The sequence below is a fragment of the Oncorhynchus mykiss genome, chromosome 12 (assembly GCF_057628025.1).
Source record: "Oncorhynchus mykiss isolate SJ-2025 chromosome 12, ASM5762802v1, whole genome shotgun sequence".
Taxonomy (NCBI): Eukaryota; Metazoa; Chordata; class Actinopteri; order Salmoniformes; family Salmonidae; genus Oncorhynchus; species Oncorhynchus mykiss.
The window spans coordinates 51,620,344-51,642,036 of NC_143033.1; the positions used below are offsets into that span (position 1 = coordinate 51,620,344).

Here is a 21,693-nt window from a genome sequence, read left to right on the forward strand (position 1 = left end):
GAAGCTGAGACTCAGATTACAAATAGCATGAACAGTAGGCCAGGTACATCCAAATCTGAGCCCTTCAATGGAACCTAACTCTGACAGTAAAGTAACTACAGCACTCCAGCAGCATCACATAGACCCCTGAGCTATAGTCTAGTCTAGTACGACATGGCCGGCGCTATAGTCCTCCATGTTAACCTTGGCTGGGGCTGGTCTCTGTCGTTCTCCACGTACCATCCTCACTATCCCCTAGGCCCTGAAGGCAGACGCTGGCCGGCCGGGACTGGCTCTGGGATTCGTGGTGGAGGAGGTTCACCCCCAGTCTCCGGGCCTCCACCAGGCCTCCGGGGCTCTGTAGCAGCTTAGACCTCTGCAGAGCCACGCTATAGTCGGGCGGCCGCAAGTGGGACGGTCGCAGGGGAGCTCCATCCTGTCCATCGACCAGGGTGAGGCCCTGGTATCCCGGAGGGGTGGGGGGAGGCCCCCTGTACCTATCGTCCTTGGTGGGGGAGGTTACACAGTACACTGGCCGCCGGGAATGGGGGAGGAGACGGGAGGGGGTGTGACGGTGGATGAATGGGGGAGGAGACGGGAGGGGGTGTGCCGGTGGATGAATGGGGGAGGAGACGGGAGGGGGTGTGCCGGTGGATGAATGGTGGAGGAGACGGGAGTGGGTGTGCCGGTGGATGAATGGGGGAGGAGTAGGTGGATGAATGGTGGAGGAGACGGGAGGAGGTGTGCCGGTGGATGAATGGGGGAGGAGTAGGTGGATGAATGGGGGAGGAGACGGGAGGGGGGTGTGACGGTGGATGAATGGGGGAGGAGACGGGAGGGGGGTGTGACGGTAGATGAATGGGGGAGGAGTAGGTGGATGAATGGGGGAGGAGACGGGAGGGGGGTGTGACGGTGGATGAATCAGGGAGGAGACGGGAGGGGGGTGTGACGGTAGATGAATGGGGGAGGAGTAGGTGGATGAATGGGGGAGGAGACGGGAGGGGGGGGGGGTGACGTGGATGAATGGGGAGGAGACGGTGGATGAATGGGGGAGGAGACGGGAGGGGGGGTGACGGTGGATGAATGGGGGAGGAGACGGGAGGGGGGTGACGGTGGATGAATGGGGGAGGAGACGGGAGGGGGGGGTGACGTGGATGAATGGGGAGGAGACGGTGGATGAATGGGGGAGGAGACGGGGGGGGGGGGGTGACGGTGGATGAATGGGGGAGGAGACGGGAGGGGGGTGTGACGGTGGATGAATGGGGGAGTGACGGTGGATGAATGGGGAGGAGACGGTGGATGAATGGGGGAGGAGACGGGAGGGGGTGTGACGGTGGATGAATGGGGGAGGAGACGGGAGGGGGGTGTGACGGTGGATGAATGGGGGAGGAGACGGGAGGGGGGTGTGACGGTGGATGAATGGGGGAGTGACGGTGGATGAATGGGGAGGAGACGGTGGATGAATGGGGGAGGAGACGGGAGGGGGGGTGACGGTGGATGAATGGGGGAGGAGACGGGAGGGGGGTGACGGTGGATGAATGGGGGAGGAGACGGGAGGGGGGGGGTGACGTGGATGAATGGGGAGGAGACGGTGGATGAATGGGGGAGGAGACGGGGGGGGGGTGACGGTGGATGAATGGGGGAGGAGACGGGAGGGGGGTGTGACGGTGGATGAATGGGGGAGTGACGGTGGATGAATGGGGAGGAGACGGTGGATGAATGGGGGAGGAGACGGGAGGGGGTGTGACGGTGGATGAATGGGGGAGGAGACGGGAGGGGGGTGTGACGGTGGATGAATGGGGGAGGAGACGGGAGGGGGGTGTGACGGTAGATGAATGGGGGAGGAGTAGGTGGATGAATGGGGGAGGAGACGGGAGGGGGGGGTGACGGTGGATGAATGGGGGAGGAGACGGGAAGGGGGGGGGGGGGGGTGACGGTGGATGAATGGGGGAGGAAGGGAAAGAGGGAGAAAAGAAACAAAAATGGAGAAAATAAATCAATGAGATGTTTCACCAGCACCATGTAGCAACTAAACCACTCACATAAAGAGATACTTAGGCATGGCGGGTGAGATAAATGGCAGCAGCAGATTTGGCCCGTACTGTACAGTACTGCACTTCTCTTTTTAATCCTTCTGTCCATCCAGTAAGAGGACAATATATTGGCTTGTCCCAAGTGGACTCTGGTCAAACATAGTGCACTATCTAGGGAATAGGGTGCCATTTGGGACGTATCCATTATCTCGGTTCTCTGCTCCATTACCAGAACACTGTCTCTGCTCCATTACCAGAACACTGTGCTCCATTAACAGAAGATTACTGAAACAGGAAAAGCCTGATTGACAGGTTAGATAATGGACCAGCTGAAGAATTAAGTATGTGAGCGAGTAATAGTACATGCTTATGATGAAACTACAGCTGTGCAAACAGCAGAAGCACAAGCAGGGGACCCCACTGTACTGCACTTCCAACGACAGTCTCACGCAGCATGAGTGAAAAAACAGAAGCATTTGAGACTAGTGGCCAGGCACAGCAAGTGCATCAAATCAACAGATCTGCTTTTGTCATTCCTCCACACACACACCACACCCTTAGCACGTCACAAGTGGGGTTCACAGTTACACTAACACAACAACACAGTAGCGCTGATGGGAGAGACACACAGAAGACCCTCACCTATGAGGCCTTTCTCTGTGCTTGAGGTGACCATTTTGTAGACGGGATCTGTGCTTTGGGGTGCGTCAGGGCTCTCCCCAGGGGCAGCGGAGACGCCTTCGGTAGTGCGGCGTTTGATGGTGCCGTAGTTCCCCTCGTAGGTGTCCGACAGCGAGGAGGATGAGGCCCAGCTCTGCCGTGATTGGTTTAGCTCTGAACTGTCTCTGGAGAGCCTCTTGGCGTCCTCTCCTCCCCCGGACCCTGCCCCCGGTCCTCCCGCTACCCCAACCCAGGCCGGCCCAGCCTCAACCTCCACTATAGGCCCTGCTAGCTGGGTGTGTCGGAAACCCCCAGGCACTAGGTGGTCCCAGGTGGGGGGTCGGCCCAGCAGGGGGACAGGCAAGCTCTGAAAGCTGTCGTGGGAGTTGGAGGAGCAGGAGGTCCAGCTGCCCCGCCCGCTGTCGGCCACACTGTCCAGGGAGACGTGGTCGGGAGTCAGCTCCTCTGTGGAGGTGGAGGAGGTGAAGGTGGAACCCCGCATCACCTGGCCCCGCGCCAACGAACTGACCAGGAGGAGAGAGGGGGAAACACAATGAAACAGAGAAGAATGATGAACCCAACAGAAAAACAAGTAGCAATAACTGACCAGGAGAGAAAACACAATGAAACAGAGAAGGAAGCAAGAGTAAACAAGAGTTCATTTCCTCTCACCTTGGAGGACAAAGCAACAAGGTGAACGATTCCTGTGTAATATGTCCTGTTGCCTCCTCCCTCCATCCCAATACCCCTCAGTCTCACAAGAATGCAGAGCAAAGTGTTTCTAGGATTTTATCACTGTACCCGCCACATGGTAAAGTTGTGCTCCTCTCCTTTCTTTCATTAACCAGACAGCGTTTCGTTCACTGAAATGTTTATTACGAAGCGTAAAAAATAAAATTTATTTAATGAACCGACTGACGCCGCAGCAGGTTCCCAGGTAATGAAATATTACACAAAAGCAGAGTGTGGTCAAGAAGTAAATTATTTATTTATTTGTTGTATTTATGTCAGGGATGCCTCATCGTGGAGGGACAGTAAAGGCGGTTGTTTACCTGTTGGAATTTTAAACAGCTGTGCACATAAAATGAGCAACACAGTTCATTTGGGACAGAGATTAAACATGTGATGCTGATAAACAGGGGCCCCTTTATGATTTCCTGTTCACAGTGTGAACGAGGACATACAGTGCCTTGCGAAAGTATTCGGCCCCCTTGAACTTTGCGACCTTTTGCCACATTTCAGGCTTCAAACATAAAGATATAAAACTGTATTTTTTTTGTGAAGAATCAACAACAAGTGGGGACACAATCATGAAGTGGAACGACATTTATTGGATATTTCAAACTTTTTTAACAAATCAAAAACGGAAAAATTGGGCGTGCAAAATTATTCAGCCCCTTTACTTTCAGTGCAGCAAACTCGCTCCAGAAGTTCAGTGAGGATCTCTGAATGATCCAATTTTGACCTAAATGACTAATGATGATAAATACAATCCACCTGTGTGTAATCAAGTCTCCGTATAAATGCACCTGCACTGTGATAGTCTCAGAGGTCCGTTAAAAGCGCAGAGAGCATCATGAAGAACAAGGAACACACCAGGCAGGTCCGAGATACTGTTGTGAAGAAGTTTAAAGCCGGATTTGGATACAAAAAGATTTCCCAAGCTTTAAACATCCCAAGGAGCACTGTGCAAGCGATAATATTGAAATGGAAGGAGTATCAGACCACTGCAAATCTACCAAGACCTGGCCGTCTCTCTAAACTTTCAGCTCATACAAGGAGAAGACGGATCAGAGATGCAGCCAAGAGGCCCATGATCACTCTGGATGAACTGCAGAGATCTACAGCTGAGGTGGGAGACTCTGTCCATAGGACAACAATCAGTCGTATATTGCACAAATCTGGCCTTTATGGAAGAGTGGCAAGAAGAAAGCCATTTCTTAAAGATATCCATAAAAAGTGTTGTTTAAAGTTTGCCACAAGCCACCTGGGAGACACACCAAACATGTGGAAGAAGGTGCTCTGGTCAGATGAAACCAAAATTGAACTTTTTGGCAACAATGCAAAACGTTATGTTTGGCGTAAAAGCAACACAGCCCATCACCCTGAACACACCATCCCCACTGTCAAACATGGTGGTGGCAGCATCATGGTTTGGGCCTGCTTTTCTTCAGCAGGGACAGGGAAGATGGTTAAAATTGATGGGAAGATGGATGGAGCCAAATACAGGACCATTCTGGAAGAAAACCTGATGGAGTCTGCAAAAGACCTGAGACTGGGACGGAGATTTGTCTTCCAACAAGACAATGATCCAAAACATAAAGCAAAATCTACAATGGAATGGTTCAATAATAAACATATCCAGGTGTTAGAATGGCCAAGTCAAAGTCCAGACCTGAATCCAATCGAGAATCTGTGGAAAGAACTGAAAACTGCTGTTCACAAATGCTCTCCATCCAACCTCACTGAGCTCGAGCTGTTTTGCAAGGAGGAATGGGAAAAAATGTCAGTCTCTCGATGTGCAAAACTGATAGAGACATACCCCAAGTGATTTGCAGCTGTAATCGCAGCAAAAGGTGACGCTACAAAGTATTAACTTAAGGGGGCTGAATAATTTTGCACGCCCAATTTTTCAGTTTTTGATTTGTTAAAAAAGTTTGAAATATCCAATAAATGTCGTTCCACTTCATGATTGTGTCCCACTTGTTGTTGATTCTTCACAAAAAAATACAGTTTTATATCTTTATGTTTGAAGCCTGAAATGTGGCAAAAGGTCGCAAAGTTCAAGGGGGCCGAATACTTTCGCAAGGCACTGTAATTGGAACCCCTTATTGGAACTCCTTTGAGGAAGTATATTATGTGTGTGTGTTGGTTCTTCTATCCTTGTGGGATAGATAGTAAAACAAGAAAATTCTACCTTGTGGGGACATTTCCCTCATCCCAATGAGGACAAAGGCTATTTTAAGCTTAGGGGTTAGGTTATAATTAGGGTTAGTGTGAAGGAACATTTTATGTTTGTGCTTTATTAATAACCAATTTGACTGGGTTCATGCAAGTGACTGATTAAACGTGCCTGGGAGGAATCCTCACAATCAGTATCTGAAATTTGGTAGTACAGCCAGAACATTGTTTTGAGAACGGAAAGGGATATCTCAGTTTCAAGGTCTCAGCTTGGAGATGCGAAGCCTTGTGAGGTATTGGTCGGTCACATGCACAAACCAAACGTTAATGATGAATTATTTATGAATAAGCTAAATAAGGCAAATATAACTTGTCTGTGTAAGTAGTATAAGACATCTAGTATAAGACATCTAACGGGACTGCCCCGGCGGAGCTCACTTCAGACTGGTACTTTATGCATTTAAGTTTGACTGTGACCTCTCCAGGATGCTGTTAATAAAGAATGACTCATTTAAGATTGACTTCAGGTGTCCCTGGTGGTAATTTCCACAACAATTCTGGTGGTAATTTCCATGACATTCGGGTAAAGGGTTAGGAGTTAGGTTTAAAGTTAGGATTTTTTTATGGAAATACATTTTAGGTCCCCATGAGGATAGAAGAACAAAACGCATGTGTGTGTGTGTGTGTGTGTGTGTGTGTGTGTGTGTGTGTGTGTGTGTGTGTGTGTGAGAGAGTCTAACACTATGTGTATTACCTGGTGCTGGGCTGGCTGCAGTCAGAGTCGGCGTGTGTGAGCTGCATGGTGATGCCTGGGGTCTCAGTGGTGTCCCTGGCCTTGGTACCTTGGCGCTCCTCTGCAGGGCCAGCAGGCATTGAGTCCACAGAGCAGTTACTGACGATGCTGGAGCGGGACGAGATCTCACTGTGGCTGGAGTCGGACAGGTTGTCGGATTTCACTGCAGGCATCAGGGCATAGCCTGGGGAGAGAGGACGAGACGATCAGCCTGGAGTTGTGCTCATTCACACACAGCCTGTAGCAAACGAGATGGGAGACACTGCTTTGTACTACAGGCTCACTACATAGGCAGGCCAGCAGCATGTCCAACACTGATCCTGACTAGTTTAATGAAATTGTTTTATTCAATTGTTCAAAAAATGAGTCATTGTAAATAAGAATTTCTTCTTAACTGACTTGTTTAGTTAAATAAAGGTAAAATATATATATATAGTTGAAGTCAGAAGTTGACATACACTTAGGTTGGAGTCATTAAAAGTTGTTTTTCAATCACTCCACACTTTCTTGTTAACAAACTATAGTGTTGGCAAGTCGGTTAGAACATCTACTTTGTGCATGACACAAGTAATTTTTCCAACAATTGTTTATGGACAGATTATTTCTCTTATAATTCACTGTATCACAATTCCAGTGGGTCAGAAGTTTACATACACTAAGTTGACTGTGCCTTCAAACAGCTTGGAAAATTCCAGAAAATTATGTCATGGCTTTAGAAGCTTTTGATAGGCTAATTGACATCATTTGAGTCAATTGGAGGTGTACCTTTGGATGTATTTCAAGGCCTACCTTCAAACTCAGTGCCTCTTTGCTTGACATCATGGAAAACTCTAAAGAAATCAGCCCATTTTTTTTTGTTGCCCTCCACAAGTCCGGTTATACTTGCGTACAATAGTACAGAAGTATAAACACCATGGGACCACACAGCCGTCATACCAGTCAGGAAGGAGACGCGTTCTGTCTCCTAGAGATGAACGTACTTTGAAGTGAAAAGTGCAAATCAATCCCAGAACAACAGCAAAGGACCATGTGAAGATGCTGGAGGAAACAGGTACAAATGTATCTATATCCACAGTAAAACGAGTACTATATCGACATAAACTGAAAGGCCGCTCAGCGAGGAAGAAGCCACTGCTCCAAAACCGCCATAAAGAAGCCAGACTACGGTTTGCAACTGCACATGGGGACAAAGAACATACTTTTTGGATAAATGTCCTCTGGTCTGATGAAACAAAAACTAGAACTGTTTGGCCATAATGACCATCGTTATGTTTGGAGGAAAAAGGGGGAGGCTTGCAAGCCGGAGAACACCATCCCAACCGTGAAGCACGGGGGTGGCAGCATCATGTTGTGGGGGTGCTTTGCTGCAGGAGGGACTGGTGCACTTCACAAAATAGATGGCATCATGAGGGAGGAAAAGTATGTGGATATATTGAAGCAACATTTCAAGACATCAGTCAGGAAGTTAAAGCTTGGTCTTAAATGGGTCTTCGAAATGGACAATAACCCCAAGCATACTTCCAAAGTTGTTGCAAAATGGCTTATGGACAACAAAGTCAAGGTATTGGAGTGGCCATCACAAAGCCCTGACCTCAATCCCATAGAAAATGTGTAGGCAGAACTGAAAAAGTATGTGCGAGCAAGGAGGCCTACAAACCTGACTCAGTTACACCAGCTCTGTCAGGAGGAATGGGCCAAATTTCTCCCAACTTATTCTCCCTTATTAGTATGTGAAGCTTAATACCAAATACTAATTGAGTGTATGTAAACTTCTAACCCACTGGGAATGTGATGAGATAAATAAAAGCTGAAATAAATCACTCTACTATTATTCTGACATTTCACATTCTTAAAATAAAGTGGTGATCCTAACTGACCTAATTCAGGGAATCTTTACTAGGATTAAATGTCAGGAATTGTGAAAAACTGAATGATTTGGGCTAATGTGCATGTAAACTTCAAACTTCCAACTGGAAATAAAAAAAATCCAGTGCTTATCTCATCTTCATCAAAAATAACAGCGAATAATCAACATTAAAACAATAGAAAACGAGAGCTCCCTTATAATCACATTGCCATTGACCTGTGAAGTCTCTTAAACACAACCGACTTACCCTAAAACTTTTTTTCTATCTTCTGAATGTAATAAATACAGTCCAATATCTAAGAATCAGTTATTACATATTGTAATAGTGAAATTTTGAATGAACAAATTATTCAAACTAGCTGCATTGTATTAATAACTATGCATAGGTTGTCAAATTGTTGTAGATCTACTTGGACTGAACCTTAACCAACATGTACCATACAGTACATGAACACGTTCCCTATCATTCAATGAACTGCTGAAAACTCATGACAAAACTTCAAGTACACATAGAATATTTCCTCAGTTCCCTTCACACAGAATGTCCTTTCTCAGTCTATCTCGGTACTCTAAGCCAACTTGTATTCTACACAGGGAGTATTGTCGTCTCAGTCTGTCTGTCAGATAGTTTTTCTCCTCTTGTGTCTGTCTCTGCAGAGCCATGCAAAGGCCCTGCTGGGGCTGGCTGACCTCCTGGCCTGACCGTTAGCCTGCTCAGCACGTCCCTTTCCTGGGCTACCCTCCTGGGCCTTAGAGGACCCTGTCTGCCCCTGATCCTCCACTGGTGGCCTAACCATCACCAACGCAGCCAACTTCTCCCTAGACTGACTCCTCTCCCTCAGCATCCTGAATGGGGAAAGCTCCCTCAACCTCTTCCTCAATAAAGAATCTGGAGGTTTGGGCCTGGGGGGTGTTACAGGCGCTGGCCCTTTCTGGGTCTCTGTCTGGGGAGCGGGCGTCCCTCGCCAGGTGGCCTTTGCGGACCCTGATCCTGGGTCTCCTTGGGGCCCGGAGTGGAGTGGAGCCCTGAGAGGGCTCATCATCCCTGACCTGGGGCTGAACGCTGGACCTGCCTGGGGGCTTTGGGAGCTCCATCTCCCTAGCACTGCCTGCTCGGTCTCCATCTCTCTGTCCCTGTCTTCCTCCCTGTCTCTGCTGTGCTGCCTGGTCATCTGCAGTAACCTCTTGTGGAGGAGAGCCCCACCTATGCCATAGCTGCGGGTGCCCGCCGTGCCCGCCTTGGTGCTGGCCTCGCTGGTCAGAGAGGACGACGAGCCAGACATGTTCATTTGGCTGTTGGAGTTATGCTGGGGCTTGGCCATGCCACCCACTGTAGACAAACAGGAGAGACAAGGAGAACGATTGAGGAGCCTGATGGTAAAGATGACACTAAATTACAGTATGGATAGGTGAGATGAGGGGAAAAGAAGACGCTTTGACTATATGGGCAGTGTCTGCATGCGTGTGTATTTTGGGTGTGAGGGATGTTGGTTTTGAGGTGCTGATATAGAGGGTGCGGACCGTGAGGTACAAACCTTGAGGTGCGGGTACGATATGGGTTATGTTTCGTTGTGAGATGAAAGAATGGATGGGAGTCGATTCTGATGTGAGAGGTAATGTGCAGTAGCCAGGATGTAGACATTTGGGATGCAAGGTAATAATGTAAGCTGTAATATAATGTGCAGTAGCCAGCAGGGTTTGGGTCAATTCAATATTTAAATTGTAGTCAATTCAGCAAGTAAACCAAATTCCAAGTACACGTTGTCCTCATTTAAAGCATTGAAGAGGATTGGAATCAGTGTACTTCCTGGATGGACAAGAATTGAAATGGAATTGACCCCAACCTTGGTAGCCAGGATGGTTAATGTTTTAAGAGGTAGGTAATGTAGTATGCAGTAACCAGGATGTATACCTTTGCGCGGGGAGCCCTGTGGTGAGATGGTGGGGCTGGAGTGCAGGGAGGACACGATGGACACGGTGTCTTCAGCAGACCTCTTCCCACTCCAGGGACTGTCCTCTGAATGGCTGAGCTGGGAGCTGGGAGGCCTCTTTATCACTAGGGGAGAGCTGGAGTCTGGGAACAGGTGAGAGACAGATGTACACTGTTGGAGTCTGGCACAGACAGGGACATACACTGTTAGAGAGTGAGCCATACAGCGGGTGTGGCACCATTATTGTACTACAGAATATTAACGATTTGGCCACGTCTCCCTTGTAAAAGAGGGTATCTGGCCTCAATTGGACTTCCTGGATAAATAAAAAGATCATCCACAAGACTTCACGATCTCATCTTTAACAAGGACTCACTATAAATGAACTCACTAATACGCAACATGTTTACATTGACATAGAAATAGTGTGATCAAACTCAATTGTCCTGGAATTGTATACCGTATCTTCTGATGCTATTTCTAGGGACCAATATATTGTCAGTATACTGTAACTAACAATTCATTTGAAAAAATAAATAAATGAAAATTGGGATACTTAGTCAATTGCACAACTGAATGCATTCACCCGAAATGTCAAATCAAATCAAATCAAATCCGAAATGTGTCTGCAGATCGGTAAAATTCAGGTAACTTTTCCCAAATTCCCATCTTTTTCCTGAAATCCTGGTTGAAAGATTCCTGATTTCATGTTTATTCCATCCTGATCCCAAGGATCTTCCAACCGGGATTTCTGGAAAACCTGGGAATTTTGTGAAAGGCACCAGGTATTCTGCAACACTAGAAGAGTGTAACAGTTCCAGTGACTCACTGTGTGCGGCGTGAATGTCCTTGGCGGTGCTCTTCTTCCGTTGGGGGTAGAGGGGTACCTGGATCTGTAGCACCTGGGACACGCGGTTCTGGGCCTTCCCCCCGGGTAACGCCGAGCGCAGCGACACAGGAGAGATGTCCGACTTGGTGGACCGTCGCTCGCTCAGGTTCTTGGACACTGTAGTCATGGAAACAGGAAATCATTCATCTTGCACCAGCATTGCAAGATCATTATGTTCCCGACAGTAATAACAGAAACAGCAGCGCTTATCAATGGCCTGACCAGGAGATGAGTTACTTCAGAGGGTTGGTGTGTAAATATAGTAAACACAGAGAGAGGAAAATTAAGAAGGTAGTCACACAGACAGGAAATTGAAATGTATCTTACACATTTAAAAGGAAGATGAATGAAATGGGTATAAATTGTATGAAAAACATTTATTTGTACACTTGACTCATTTCTTAACAACAAAGGCATAACTCCCTCCTCTCTCAATAGGGCAATACAGAAGGTTCTTCTCAACTGTGAAACATCTGAAGCCCACTAGGTGGCAGTGTTGGGCAAGTTAAACACCCAATACGTGTCAAAAGCTCAAGTGAAAAACACAACTTCAATACAAGTGCATTGAGGAAATGTTGTCCCACAGCTCTCTCCCCTGAAATTACTATTAAAGTGTGCCTTTTGTAGGAGAGTAAAATAACCTTTAGATCTGTGAGAGAAGAGCTCTGCGGGAGGCTGGGAGCATCAGAGTTGAGAGAATACCCAACCCTGTCACAGCCAGTGACGGCAAGGGGATGATATAGCCTAGTGACACTTGGTGTTTCTAAGTGATTCTAGGTGACTATAAGTGTTATACGGGTTTGCATTTGGCCACCGACATTGTGGTTACGGTGTAAGACTCACAGGTGCTGTAAACAGGCTCACACTGTAGAGACATAATCTGGTGTTTCTCCTCGTCCGTCTCCACCGCCAGGTTGGACAGGTACTGCTTGACCTTACGGGCCATCTGAGCGTCCTCGTACAGCTTCTTAGCGTTGAGCAGCGAGCTGCGACGCACGCGCTTCTTGTGGGCCCCGCCCTGCACGTCCAACATGTTGGAGTTGGTGCTGCCCTGACTCAGAGACCTGGAGAGGGGGAGAAAGGGGTGTCGGATGGGAGGAGAAGTGGATGGAATGAGGAATGGAGGGAGGGAGCCAGGGTTGAGAGGAAGACAGGGCGTAATGGAAGGCGGGGTGAAGTGAAGAACGGAGGGAATAAGAGAGGGAGGGAGGGAGACGGGTCAGATCTCCAGGACTCCAGTGGAGGCACTTAACAGACATGCTGCAGGTTATGGTGTTCGTGCAGCCTCTCAGTATCAACGCTAGCACTACCTTGTTCAACGGTCACTGTGGCATACAGTCTGGACATTCAGAGAGAACACTTTATAACTGATGGGCAGGTCACTAAAACACCATTCTGCTGCTGACTGTAAACAGAGCACTGGAGCACAGCGGGTTATAACAACCATGCGACAAGGCCGTCTCACGCTGATGCACCATGCTTAAACGTGGGTCGATAAATAACAAAAAATAACATTCTGTTTGACGAAGACAGCCGAAAAGGGTTAGAAAATGAAAGGAATGAAAAATCAAAGTCAGGGGAAAATGGCAGGATGCACACACAACGCAGAACGGACTCAAGAGTCAATGGTGACCTTTGGGAAAGGATGGACACAGGCGCACACTGTGAATGAAAGGGTTAGGGACTGAATGGTACATGTAGGGGGCATGCGGTTTGGGAGGACACTGGCCACGTGGGGGTGCATGGTGACTGGATGACTGGACTATTACCAGGGGACTTACCCTAAACTCTTCCACCTCTTCTTCCTGCAAGCAAGACCCAATGACATTGAAGCAACGTGGCTTACAGAGACAGTACAGTCAAGGAAGGACAGGGACACAGTGACCACATGAGGAGATTGGGGGACAGAGCAAAGGGAAAACACAGGGAACTCTCCACATTCCCCACATCAACTCTGTGTGTGTGTGTGTGTGTGTGTGTGTGTGTGTGTGTGTATGTGGGACATTTCATGCCGAATGTAACTCTGTGAATCCACCTTGTCCAGTAGCAGTGAGAAGTGTGAGAGATGGGTGTGTGTATACTTTCTGTTTTGAGAATGGATGTACAGTGCATTATGAAAGTATTCAGACCACCTGGACTTTTTCCACATTTTGTTACATTACAGCCTCATTCTAAAATGTATTCACTTGTTTTTTTCCCCCCATCAATCTACACACAATACCCCATAAAGACAAAGCGATAACAGCTTTTTATACTTTTTTCCCCCACATTTATGAAAATATAAAAAACAAATATCTTATTTACATTAAGTATTCAGACCCTTTCCAATGAGACTCGAAATTGAGCTCAGGTGCATCCTGTTTCCATTGATCATCCTTGAGATGTTGCTACATCTTGATTGGAGTCCACCTGTGGTAAATTCAAATTGATTGGACATGATTTGGAAAGGCACACACCTGTCTATATAAAAGTGCCACAGTTGACAGTGCAAACCAAGCCACGAGGTCGAATGAATTGTCCGTAGAGCTCAGAGACAGGATTGTGTCCAGGTGCAGATTTGGGGAAGGGTACCAAAATATTTCTGCAGCATTTATGAGTAATCGGGGGGAGAAGGGCATTGGTCAGGGAGGTAACCAAGAACCCGATGGTCGCTCTGACAGCGCTCCAGAGTTCCTCTGCAGAGATGGGAGAACCTTCCAGAAGGACAACCATCTCTGAGGCCAAAGAGTTTCCATAAAGACACCTAAAGGACAAAGATCATGAGAAACAAGATTCTCTGGTCTGATGAAACCTAGATTGAACTCTTTGGCCTGAATGCCAAGCGTCACATCTGGAGGAAACCTGGCACTATCCCTACGGTGAAGCATGATGGTGGCAGCATCATGCCCAAGGAGATGTTTTTCAGGGGCAGGGACTGGGAGACTAGTCAGGATAGAGGGAAAGATGAACGGAACAAAGTACAAAGATCCTTGATGAAAACCTGCTCCAGAGCACTCAGGACTTCAGGCTGGGGCGAAGATTCACCTTCCAACAGGACAACAACCCTAAGCACACAGCCAAAACAACACAGGAGTGGCTTTGGGACAAGTTTCTGAATGTCCTTGAGTGGCCCAGCCAGAGCCTGGACTTGAACCCGATAAAATAAGCTCTGGAGAGACCGGAAAATAGCTGTGCAGTGACACTCCCCATCCAACCTGACAGCGCTTGAGAGGCTCTGCAGAGAAGAATGGGAGAAACTCCCCAAATACAGGTGTGCCAAGCTTGTAGCATCATTCCCAAGGAGACTACAGGCTGTAATCGCTGTCAAAGGTGCTTCAACAAAGTACTGAGTAAAGGGTCTGAATACTTGTGTAAATGTGATATTTCCTTTTTTTTTTATATATACACTTGCAAACATTTCTAAAAACCTGTTTTTTCTTTGTCATTACAGGGTACTGGGTGTAGATTGATGAGGATTTTGTTTTGTTTTTAATCCATTTTAGAATAAGGCTGTAACGTAACAAATTGTGGGTAAATTTCAGGGGGTCTTGAATGCTTTCCGAACGCACTGTATAGGGGGAAACTGGTGCTGCTTGGTGTGGAGGGAGCCTGAAGGGGGCAGGCATGCACTGTCTGTGACAGGCTGGACTGTAGGACACACTGGGTAGTACAGGGGGCGGAGGGTAGGCAGATGACACCTCTACCCCCTGATACCTTATCAGCTATTATTTCATTCCCCTAATGGTTAAGGGTAGGATTGGGAGAGGTTGAGAGGATTGAGAGTGCTGATCTAGGATCAGGTCCCCCAAGTCCATGTAATCTTATTCAATATGATCTAAAAAGGCTAAACTAGATCTGTGTTTAAGGGCAGTAAATGTAGCCAGGGGAGCGAGCACCCACCTCTGTCGGAACATAAGAGCTGGGTCCATGTTGGCTGAGGTCATACGGACAACGTGACGGATCTCCTTGGCGATCATCCTCAGCTTCTCAAAGTTCACCAGACCGTCTACTTTAGAGTCATTACCTGCGGCGAAAACAGTCATGTAAGCTTTTCTTCAACTTCATTAAATGTGCAATCTAGGTTTTCATAAAAACAACAAAGCGGGGGGTGACCATCACTTGTTTCGCTAAATATATCTGAGGGATGGGGCTGGAGATATAACACTCAAACACTAATGATTGTTTCCCTCCTTCAGCCTGTTTAATTGGGTTACATTTAAGAGCCAAGCGCTGGTTTTTGAACCAGAAGGGAGTGTGTGCCACTTAATGTGTAGCTGTTCATGTGTTCTCACAGCTTTTCGCATTAGATGGGAGTGATTGATTTACTTCTCACATTATCATGCATCATCTACACTTCTACACACCGTGTGATAGCAATGGGTTCCCTGGCCTGTGCAACACATCTCACTGTGAGGAGATAACGGCAAACACACGCTAATGGGGAAATCACAATACACGTCATTAACGTCTTCCATCTGTCATCCCAATCACCAAACGATCCATTTCCTGTTTTAGTACTACACCATTTTTGGACTTTTTTTAAAACTTTGCATAATACCGAAATCTCTGTGGTTGTTCTAACTCGGTCTCATACGGGATGCCGAAGCAGAAAGGGAAGCAGAAGTAAAAACCCCCTGAGCAAGCTTGAGAGTGACCTTGGTTTCAGCTGAGCCAGGGGGAAGTGGAAAAACCAAGGCCCATATGGAAACCGCCCGGAAACAACATGTCAATGACCCCAATATGGTATGAAAGCTTTTTCCATCTTAAACAGCAAGTCTGTGAAATGCTAATGTAGCTAATGGACAGAAGATTAGTCCTTTGTCTAATGAGTGCCTGAGTTAGGCATGATTCACTGTATAGATGCTAATACAGTACATGCCAATAAGAGTATACTGGCGGAAGGTGCAACAGTCTAGATGTAAAAACACTGGACTTTAACTAGCTAAGAACTCAACATGAAAAGTCAACATGATGAGGTTTCAGTCAAAACAATGATCTTAAATTCTTTGGGACTGAAGGGCAGTATTGAGTAGCTTTGATGAATAAGGTGCCCAGAATAAACTGCCTGCTACTCAGGCCCAGTTGCTAATATATTAGTATATTTGGATAGAAAACACTGACGTTTCTAAAACTGTTTAAATTATGTCTGTGAGTATAACAGAACTCATATGGCAGGCAAAAACCTGAGAAAAAATCCAACCAGGAAGTGGGAAATCTGAGGTCTGTAGTTTTTCAACTCCTTGCTTATCAAATATAGTGTCTATGGGGTCATATTGCACTTCCTAAGGCTTCCACTAGATGTCAACAGTCTTTAGAACCTTGTTTGATGCTTCTACTGTTAAGGAGGGGGGAATGGGAGCTGAATGAGTCAGAGGTCTGCCAGAGTGCCATGAGCTGACCACGCGCGTTCACGTGAGAGTTAGCTTGCATTCCATTGCATTTCTGAAGACAAAGGAATTCTCTGGTTGAAACATTATTGAAGATTTATGATAAAAACATCCTAAAGATTGATTCTATACATCGTTAGACATGTTTCTACGAACTGTAACGGAACTTTTTGACTGTCTGCTCGCGCCTCATGAATTTGGATTACTGGGCTAAACGCGCAAACAAAAAGGAGGTATTTGGACATAACCGATGGACTTTATCGAACAAATCAAACAACTATTGTGGAACTGGGATTCCTGGGAGTGCATTCTGATGAGGATCATCAAAGGTAAGTGAATATTTATAATGCTATTTCTGACTTTGTTGACTCCACAACATGGCGGATATCTGTATGGCTCGTTTTGTTGTCTGAGCGCCGTACTCAGATTATTGCATGGTGTGCTTTTTCAGTAAAGCTTTTTGAAATCTGACACAGCGGTTGCAATAAGGAGTAGTGGATCTAAAATTCCATGCATAACACTTGTATACACTCATACATGTATTTTGTAACATGAAGTCCTATGAGTGTCATCTGATGAAGATCATCAAAGGTTTGTGATTCATTTTATCTCCATTTCTACTTTTTGTGACTCCTCTCTTTGGCTGGAAAAATGGCTGTGTTTTTCTATGACTAGGTACTGACCTAACAATCGTTTGGTGTGCTTTTGTCGTAAAGCCTTTTGAAATCGGACACTGTGGCTGGATTTACAACAAGTTTATCTTTAAAATGGTGTGAAATACTTGCATATTTGAGGAATTTTATTTATGGGATTTCTGTTGTTTTTGAATTTGGCGCCCTGCACTTTCACTGGCTGTTGTTGAGGTGGGACGCTACCGTCCCGAATATCCCAGAGAGGTTAAATCACTGACAGGTCGCTCTAGCAAATTATATTGTATAACATCTTAATCCGACAAGCCTGTATGAATAAAGTTTAGATAAACAGGTAACACTTTATTTGGATAATCCCGAGCAGATGGTTTATAGATGTTTGGTCGATGTCCAATAACTGTCAACAACATTTCTACTAACTATCTACTCACCCCTATCCTAACCCTAATCTTGACCCGATTACCCTTTTTCTAACCTAACCCTTTTTCTAACCTTAGCAAGCAGTTGCTTATGGTTTGTTGATAGTGTGACCATCTGTAGAGCATCTTTATGGGACTATCCAAGTAAAGAGTGACCAATAAATTAATCCGATATGGTTTCCAATGGACAAGATTAAGGTATTTTAGGCAGGCACTGAGAAAGGCATCCATACCTTCATGTAGGAAGGTGAGGTCCTTCTTGACAACGGGGAACAGGGGGATAATGGGCGGCTGCATGCTCTGGCTGCTCAGGACGTTGCGGTACTTGGCCATGTTCCTGGACGGGTCGAAGATGTCCTGCAGGTCGCGGAACAGCTTGTCGTACTTACTGGGCAGCTTCTCCCACGATGATCTGAGACGAGCTATTGGAGCCAGATTTAGGCCACTGTCGGGCAGGAGACAAGGAGGAGAGGTCAGGGGTTAGGGTTCAGACAACTGTCGAGGAAAATACTATGGGGGAGAGGTCAGGGGTTAGGGTTCAGCACTGTAGAGGAAAAGACAAGGAGGAGAGGTCAAGGTTTAGGGTTCAGACCACTGTAGAGGAAGAGACAAGGAGGAGAGGTCAGCGGTTAGGGTTCGGACCACTGTTGGGAAGGAGACAAGGAAGAGAGTTCAGGGGTTAGGATTCAGACCACAGCTATAGAGGAGAGATGGTAAGGTAGGTAAGCCTTGTCCAAGCTAGAATGGCCTATAGGGCAACAACAGCCCATCTCCTGTATCTGCAGCGTGGGCGTGAGGCCGCTTGATATACACCCTGGACAGGACACTCGAGAGATTGGTTAGGGCTCAAAACTCTCCTTCAGTGGTTTTCCAGTGGTTTTCTGCCCTGGTCTACTTTCATTCATCCACACTTAGCTAAATAAAGTGGGCAAGTGAGAGGCAGCCCACTGTTAGACCTCATCCTCTTACCGTCTCAGTCTTTTCATATCAACGCAGATGAAAGAGAGGAAGCAAGGAAAGGAACCGACATGAGAGTATAGAGATAGCCAGAGGCTAGGAAAAGGTGAGTCCGCTCTGAACTGAACGGGAGAAGAGTGGGGAAGCGGGGCTAGCTGGCCAGATGACCACTCCACTGCCCAGATGACCACTCCACTGCCCAGACCAGCCTAGACACAACATGCACACAGTACAGAGACACACTTCAGGGAATACAGAAGTGAAAGCTGAAAGCAATGTGTACCACTTAGGGGATGATGCACATTATCACAATTGAGGAGTACTCTCTTTCTTGAATGTACACCCATTCACTCACTAGGGTTGGGCGGTATGCAGATTTTCATACCGTTCCTGTACCATACTGGGTGTATAAAGCTGTATTGCTTACATTTCTGCCGTACCTTACCTCATTGCTAACCTATAGATGTATAGGATACTGGACCCCGGCTCAGGGACAGCCAACTCTGGAGATCCGTTCCATCTCTACTGAGACGGGTCGATCTGCTTTTAGTTTGAGTTTTTTCACCTTAAGTGTGGAATGATCTACAACGCACTTTAAAATTGGAGGGAAAAAAAGGTTCAATAAAAAACTACCGGCAGTGTACACAAGGGGCGCTATTTCTTTCCAAATATATATATACATATTTTTTTTTAAGCACAAAACAACTTCAGGCAGCAGGGATCTTGATCCAGGGGGGGGGGGGATTTATTGTCTCTGCGGAAACCATGAAGCTTGGTCTTGCAAGCTAGCCACTTAGCTAGCAAGTTAGCAAACTAAATCCATAGCTTGACAACTGAGCTGGAGATAACTGTCTCAGGTGTGCCAAATATATGAACTTATAGTTAGTTATAAAGCAGTGCATTTTGTTTTTATAATTCATTTTTACAGTATTGAAAATCATACCGTCTGTATTTCAAAATAACCCGGTATACATAGTATACTGCCCAAGCCTATGACTCATTCGCTCACAACAAAACACGCCATCCAAAAACGATGCATCTTCAGTGTTTGTTTTCCCATTTCCTCAATGAGGTCCTGTGGCTTTGTGACCTCAGAGCAGATTCATTTAGAGAGTAGCAAATTATGACGGGTGTTTCCCCTTTCCTCTCCTCTCCTCCCTCCCCCCAACCCCCCTCCCTCTCCTGACAGACCTGGCAGCGCTGCTCTAGAATTACCCTCATTGTTCTCTGCTCTGAAGTGGAGTCTCCAGCCAGCCAGCCAAGTCCATCAGCCAGCCAAGTCCATCAGCCAGCCAAGTCCATCAGCCAGCAGGGGAACTGACTGATCTGACTGCTCTAAAGAGGGCTTGAGGCAGAGGGCCTCGTTACACATTGGATGACACAGACAGTAGGGAACACACACGACAGATGCATACAGACACGCACACATGCAGAGTCAGGCAAACACGCACGCGCTCCGGCAGCCAGGCCGTTCCATGGCTGAGTGAGGAGACCACAGCGAGCCTAACCAGACTCCCATTTGTCAGAAAGCTCTCAGAGGACATCCTCTGCCACACACACACACACTACAGTTCCCTGAAGATGTCAAAGTAATAGCACAACGGACAACAGAAGCGCAATGTAGCCAAACCATAGAAGGCAGAGTTAACAACATAACGAAGCAGAAATGTAATAACTGTTTTGGGACTCAATTTGGACAGGCAATAAGTCGTAGGGACAGATATAGGATTGCGGGGCACGCAGATGCAATGAACTGCTTAGAATGGGAACAGATAGAGAACAGAACAGGGAGTGTTGCCTTGGGAGGGAGGGACTGGTCTCCAGCCCCCAACTAACTCACCTGATGATGGCGAACATGGAGTTAAAGTTCTTGCACTCTCGACAGTTCAGAGCAATCTTGATGAAGTGTTTGATGGTCTTCATCCTTTTCATGGCGTTGGGCTCCCTCAGGATCTCCGTGGCGACCCAGAAGGTCTCCTGGTTGATGACCTCCTCAAACTGCTTGAGGCGCGTCTGCTGGATTCCCCCCGAGGAGTCCAGTAGCTTGAAGAGGTCGTCCACGTACTCGGTGGACTCGATGTTACGGAACAGCTCAAAGTCCCTCATGGAGAGCTGGGCGGCCACCTGCAGAACAGCACGATGACTTTATTAACGCATACGAGACGGGGAACATGTCTGCTGCTGTACGGTCTTCAACCCCTCTGTTAAACACACAGAAATACACAACACACACACACACGTAAATACACCAGATACACACCTCCACCGTGCTGAGCTGGAGCAGGGTGATGTGACTCTCCTTCAGCAGCTCCTGGGCGTCATCGTCTGAACACAACGTCTCCGTATCCATGTTGTTCTTCAGGTAGTACCTGGGGACAGGGAGGGGGTGCGGGGGTGGGGACACACACACACGGTAATAATAAAGGTTAATACCGGGAAAACCACGTGTTGATTACAAAGCAGACATAACATCAAGACCACGTCTAGAAACGATACGGGACCTTTATTTATTCACGCCAATGGAGTTATTATGAGCCCTGAATGATGATTGGCTGAAAGCCGTGGGATATCACGGAATGACAGAAAATGACTAACTACGTTGGTAACCAGTTTATAATAGCAATAAGGCACCTCGGGGGTTTGCGGTATATGGCCAATATACCACGGCTAAGGGCTGTTCGTAGGGACGACGCAACGCAGAGTGGTACGTTGGTCAAACACCACAAACCCCAGAGGTATCTTATGGCTTAGTTATAAAATGCATCATTATCATTAGAAAATATATACCCACATGAATAAACGTGCCGCCGTTATTGTCTGTATACTATGTCAACTCCCTGGTCGACACCACCAGGGCAGCAGCAGTATTAAGATGTGTTGTGGGGGGGGGAGCGAGAGCAAGAGAGAGCGAGAGAGAGAGAGAGAGAGCGAGAGGGCCTGACAGTGGTGATCCATTACAGCCATACATTTTCCCATGGGTGGGTGAGAGAGAGAGAGAAAGAGACATCTCCACGATGCCCTTTTCTGGGAGAGCATCCAAAAGCAGCACATTGGACTAGCGCTTCTTAATGGAGCCAAAATATGTCTACAGCTAAACCTAGAATGCAACGCAGCGGCCAGCAATACATTTACAGTGTGCCACTTTTCATGGGCAACGTCCGGGCGCCCGTTATCGTACTTGATGAGTACTTAAAATGCCCTGGCCGACCCTGCCAACTCAAGGTATCAGGGACGGGGATCTGAATAAG

At 47.0% G+C, this 21,693-nt stretch overlaps 1 protein-coding gene across 12 annotated transcripts in view; it reads right to left on the reverse strand.

Moving 5' to 3' along the window:
* rapgef6 (Rap guanine nucleotide exchange factor (GEF) 6) overlaps positions 1–21,693 on the reverse strand; it is a 129,961-nt gene that overhangs the window by 4,561 nt on the left and 103,707 nt on the right. For 4 of the 12 annotated variants that reach the window (XM_090192740.1, XM_036937741.2, XM_090192746.1 and 1 more), the window contains 12 exons: positions 20,706–20,814; positions 20,286–20,569; positions 17,722–17,933; positions 14,933–15,056; positions 12,835–12,858; positions 11,897–12,117; positions 10,994–11,170; positions 10,146–10,307; positions 9,438–9,563; positions 6,328–6,550; positions 2,655–3,196; positions 220–510 (listed from right to left, as the gene is read on the reverse strand). In XM_090192740.1, coding sequence (XP_090048866.1) covers positions 220–510; positions 2,655–3,196; positions 6,328–6,550; positions 9,438–9,563; positions 10,146–10,307; positions 10,994–11,170; positions 11,897–12,117; positions 12,835–12,858; positions 14,933–15,056; positions 17,722–17,933; positions 20,286–20,569; positions 20,706–20,814 — 2,495 coding nt within the window. Of the gene's footprint in view, positions 1–183; positions 511–2,654; positions 3,197–6,327; positions 6,551–9,437; positions 9,564–10,145; positions 10,308–10,993; positions 11,171–11,896; positions 12,118–12,834; positions 12,859–14,932; positions 15,057–17,721; positions 17,934–20,285; positions 20,570–20,705; positions 20,815–21,693 lie in introns of all 12 variants that reach the window. The other 8 variants (XM_090192739.1, XM_036937738.2, XM_090192745.1 and 5 more) reach the window with 3 other exon arrangements.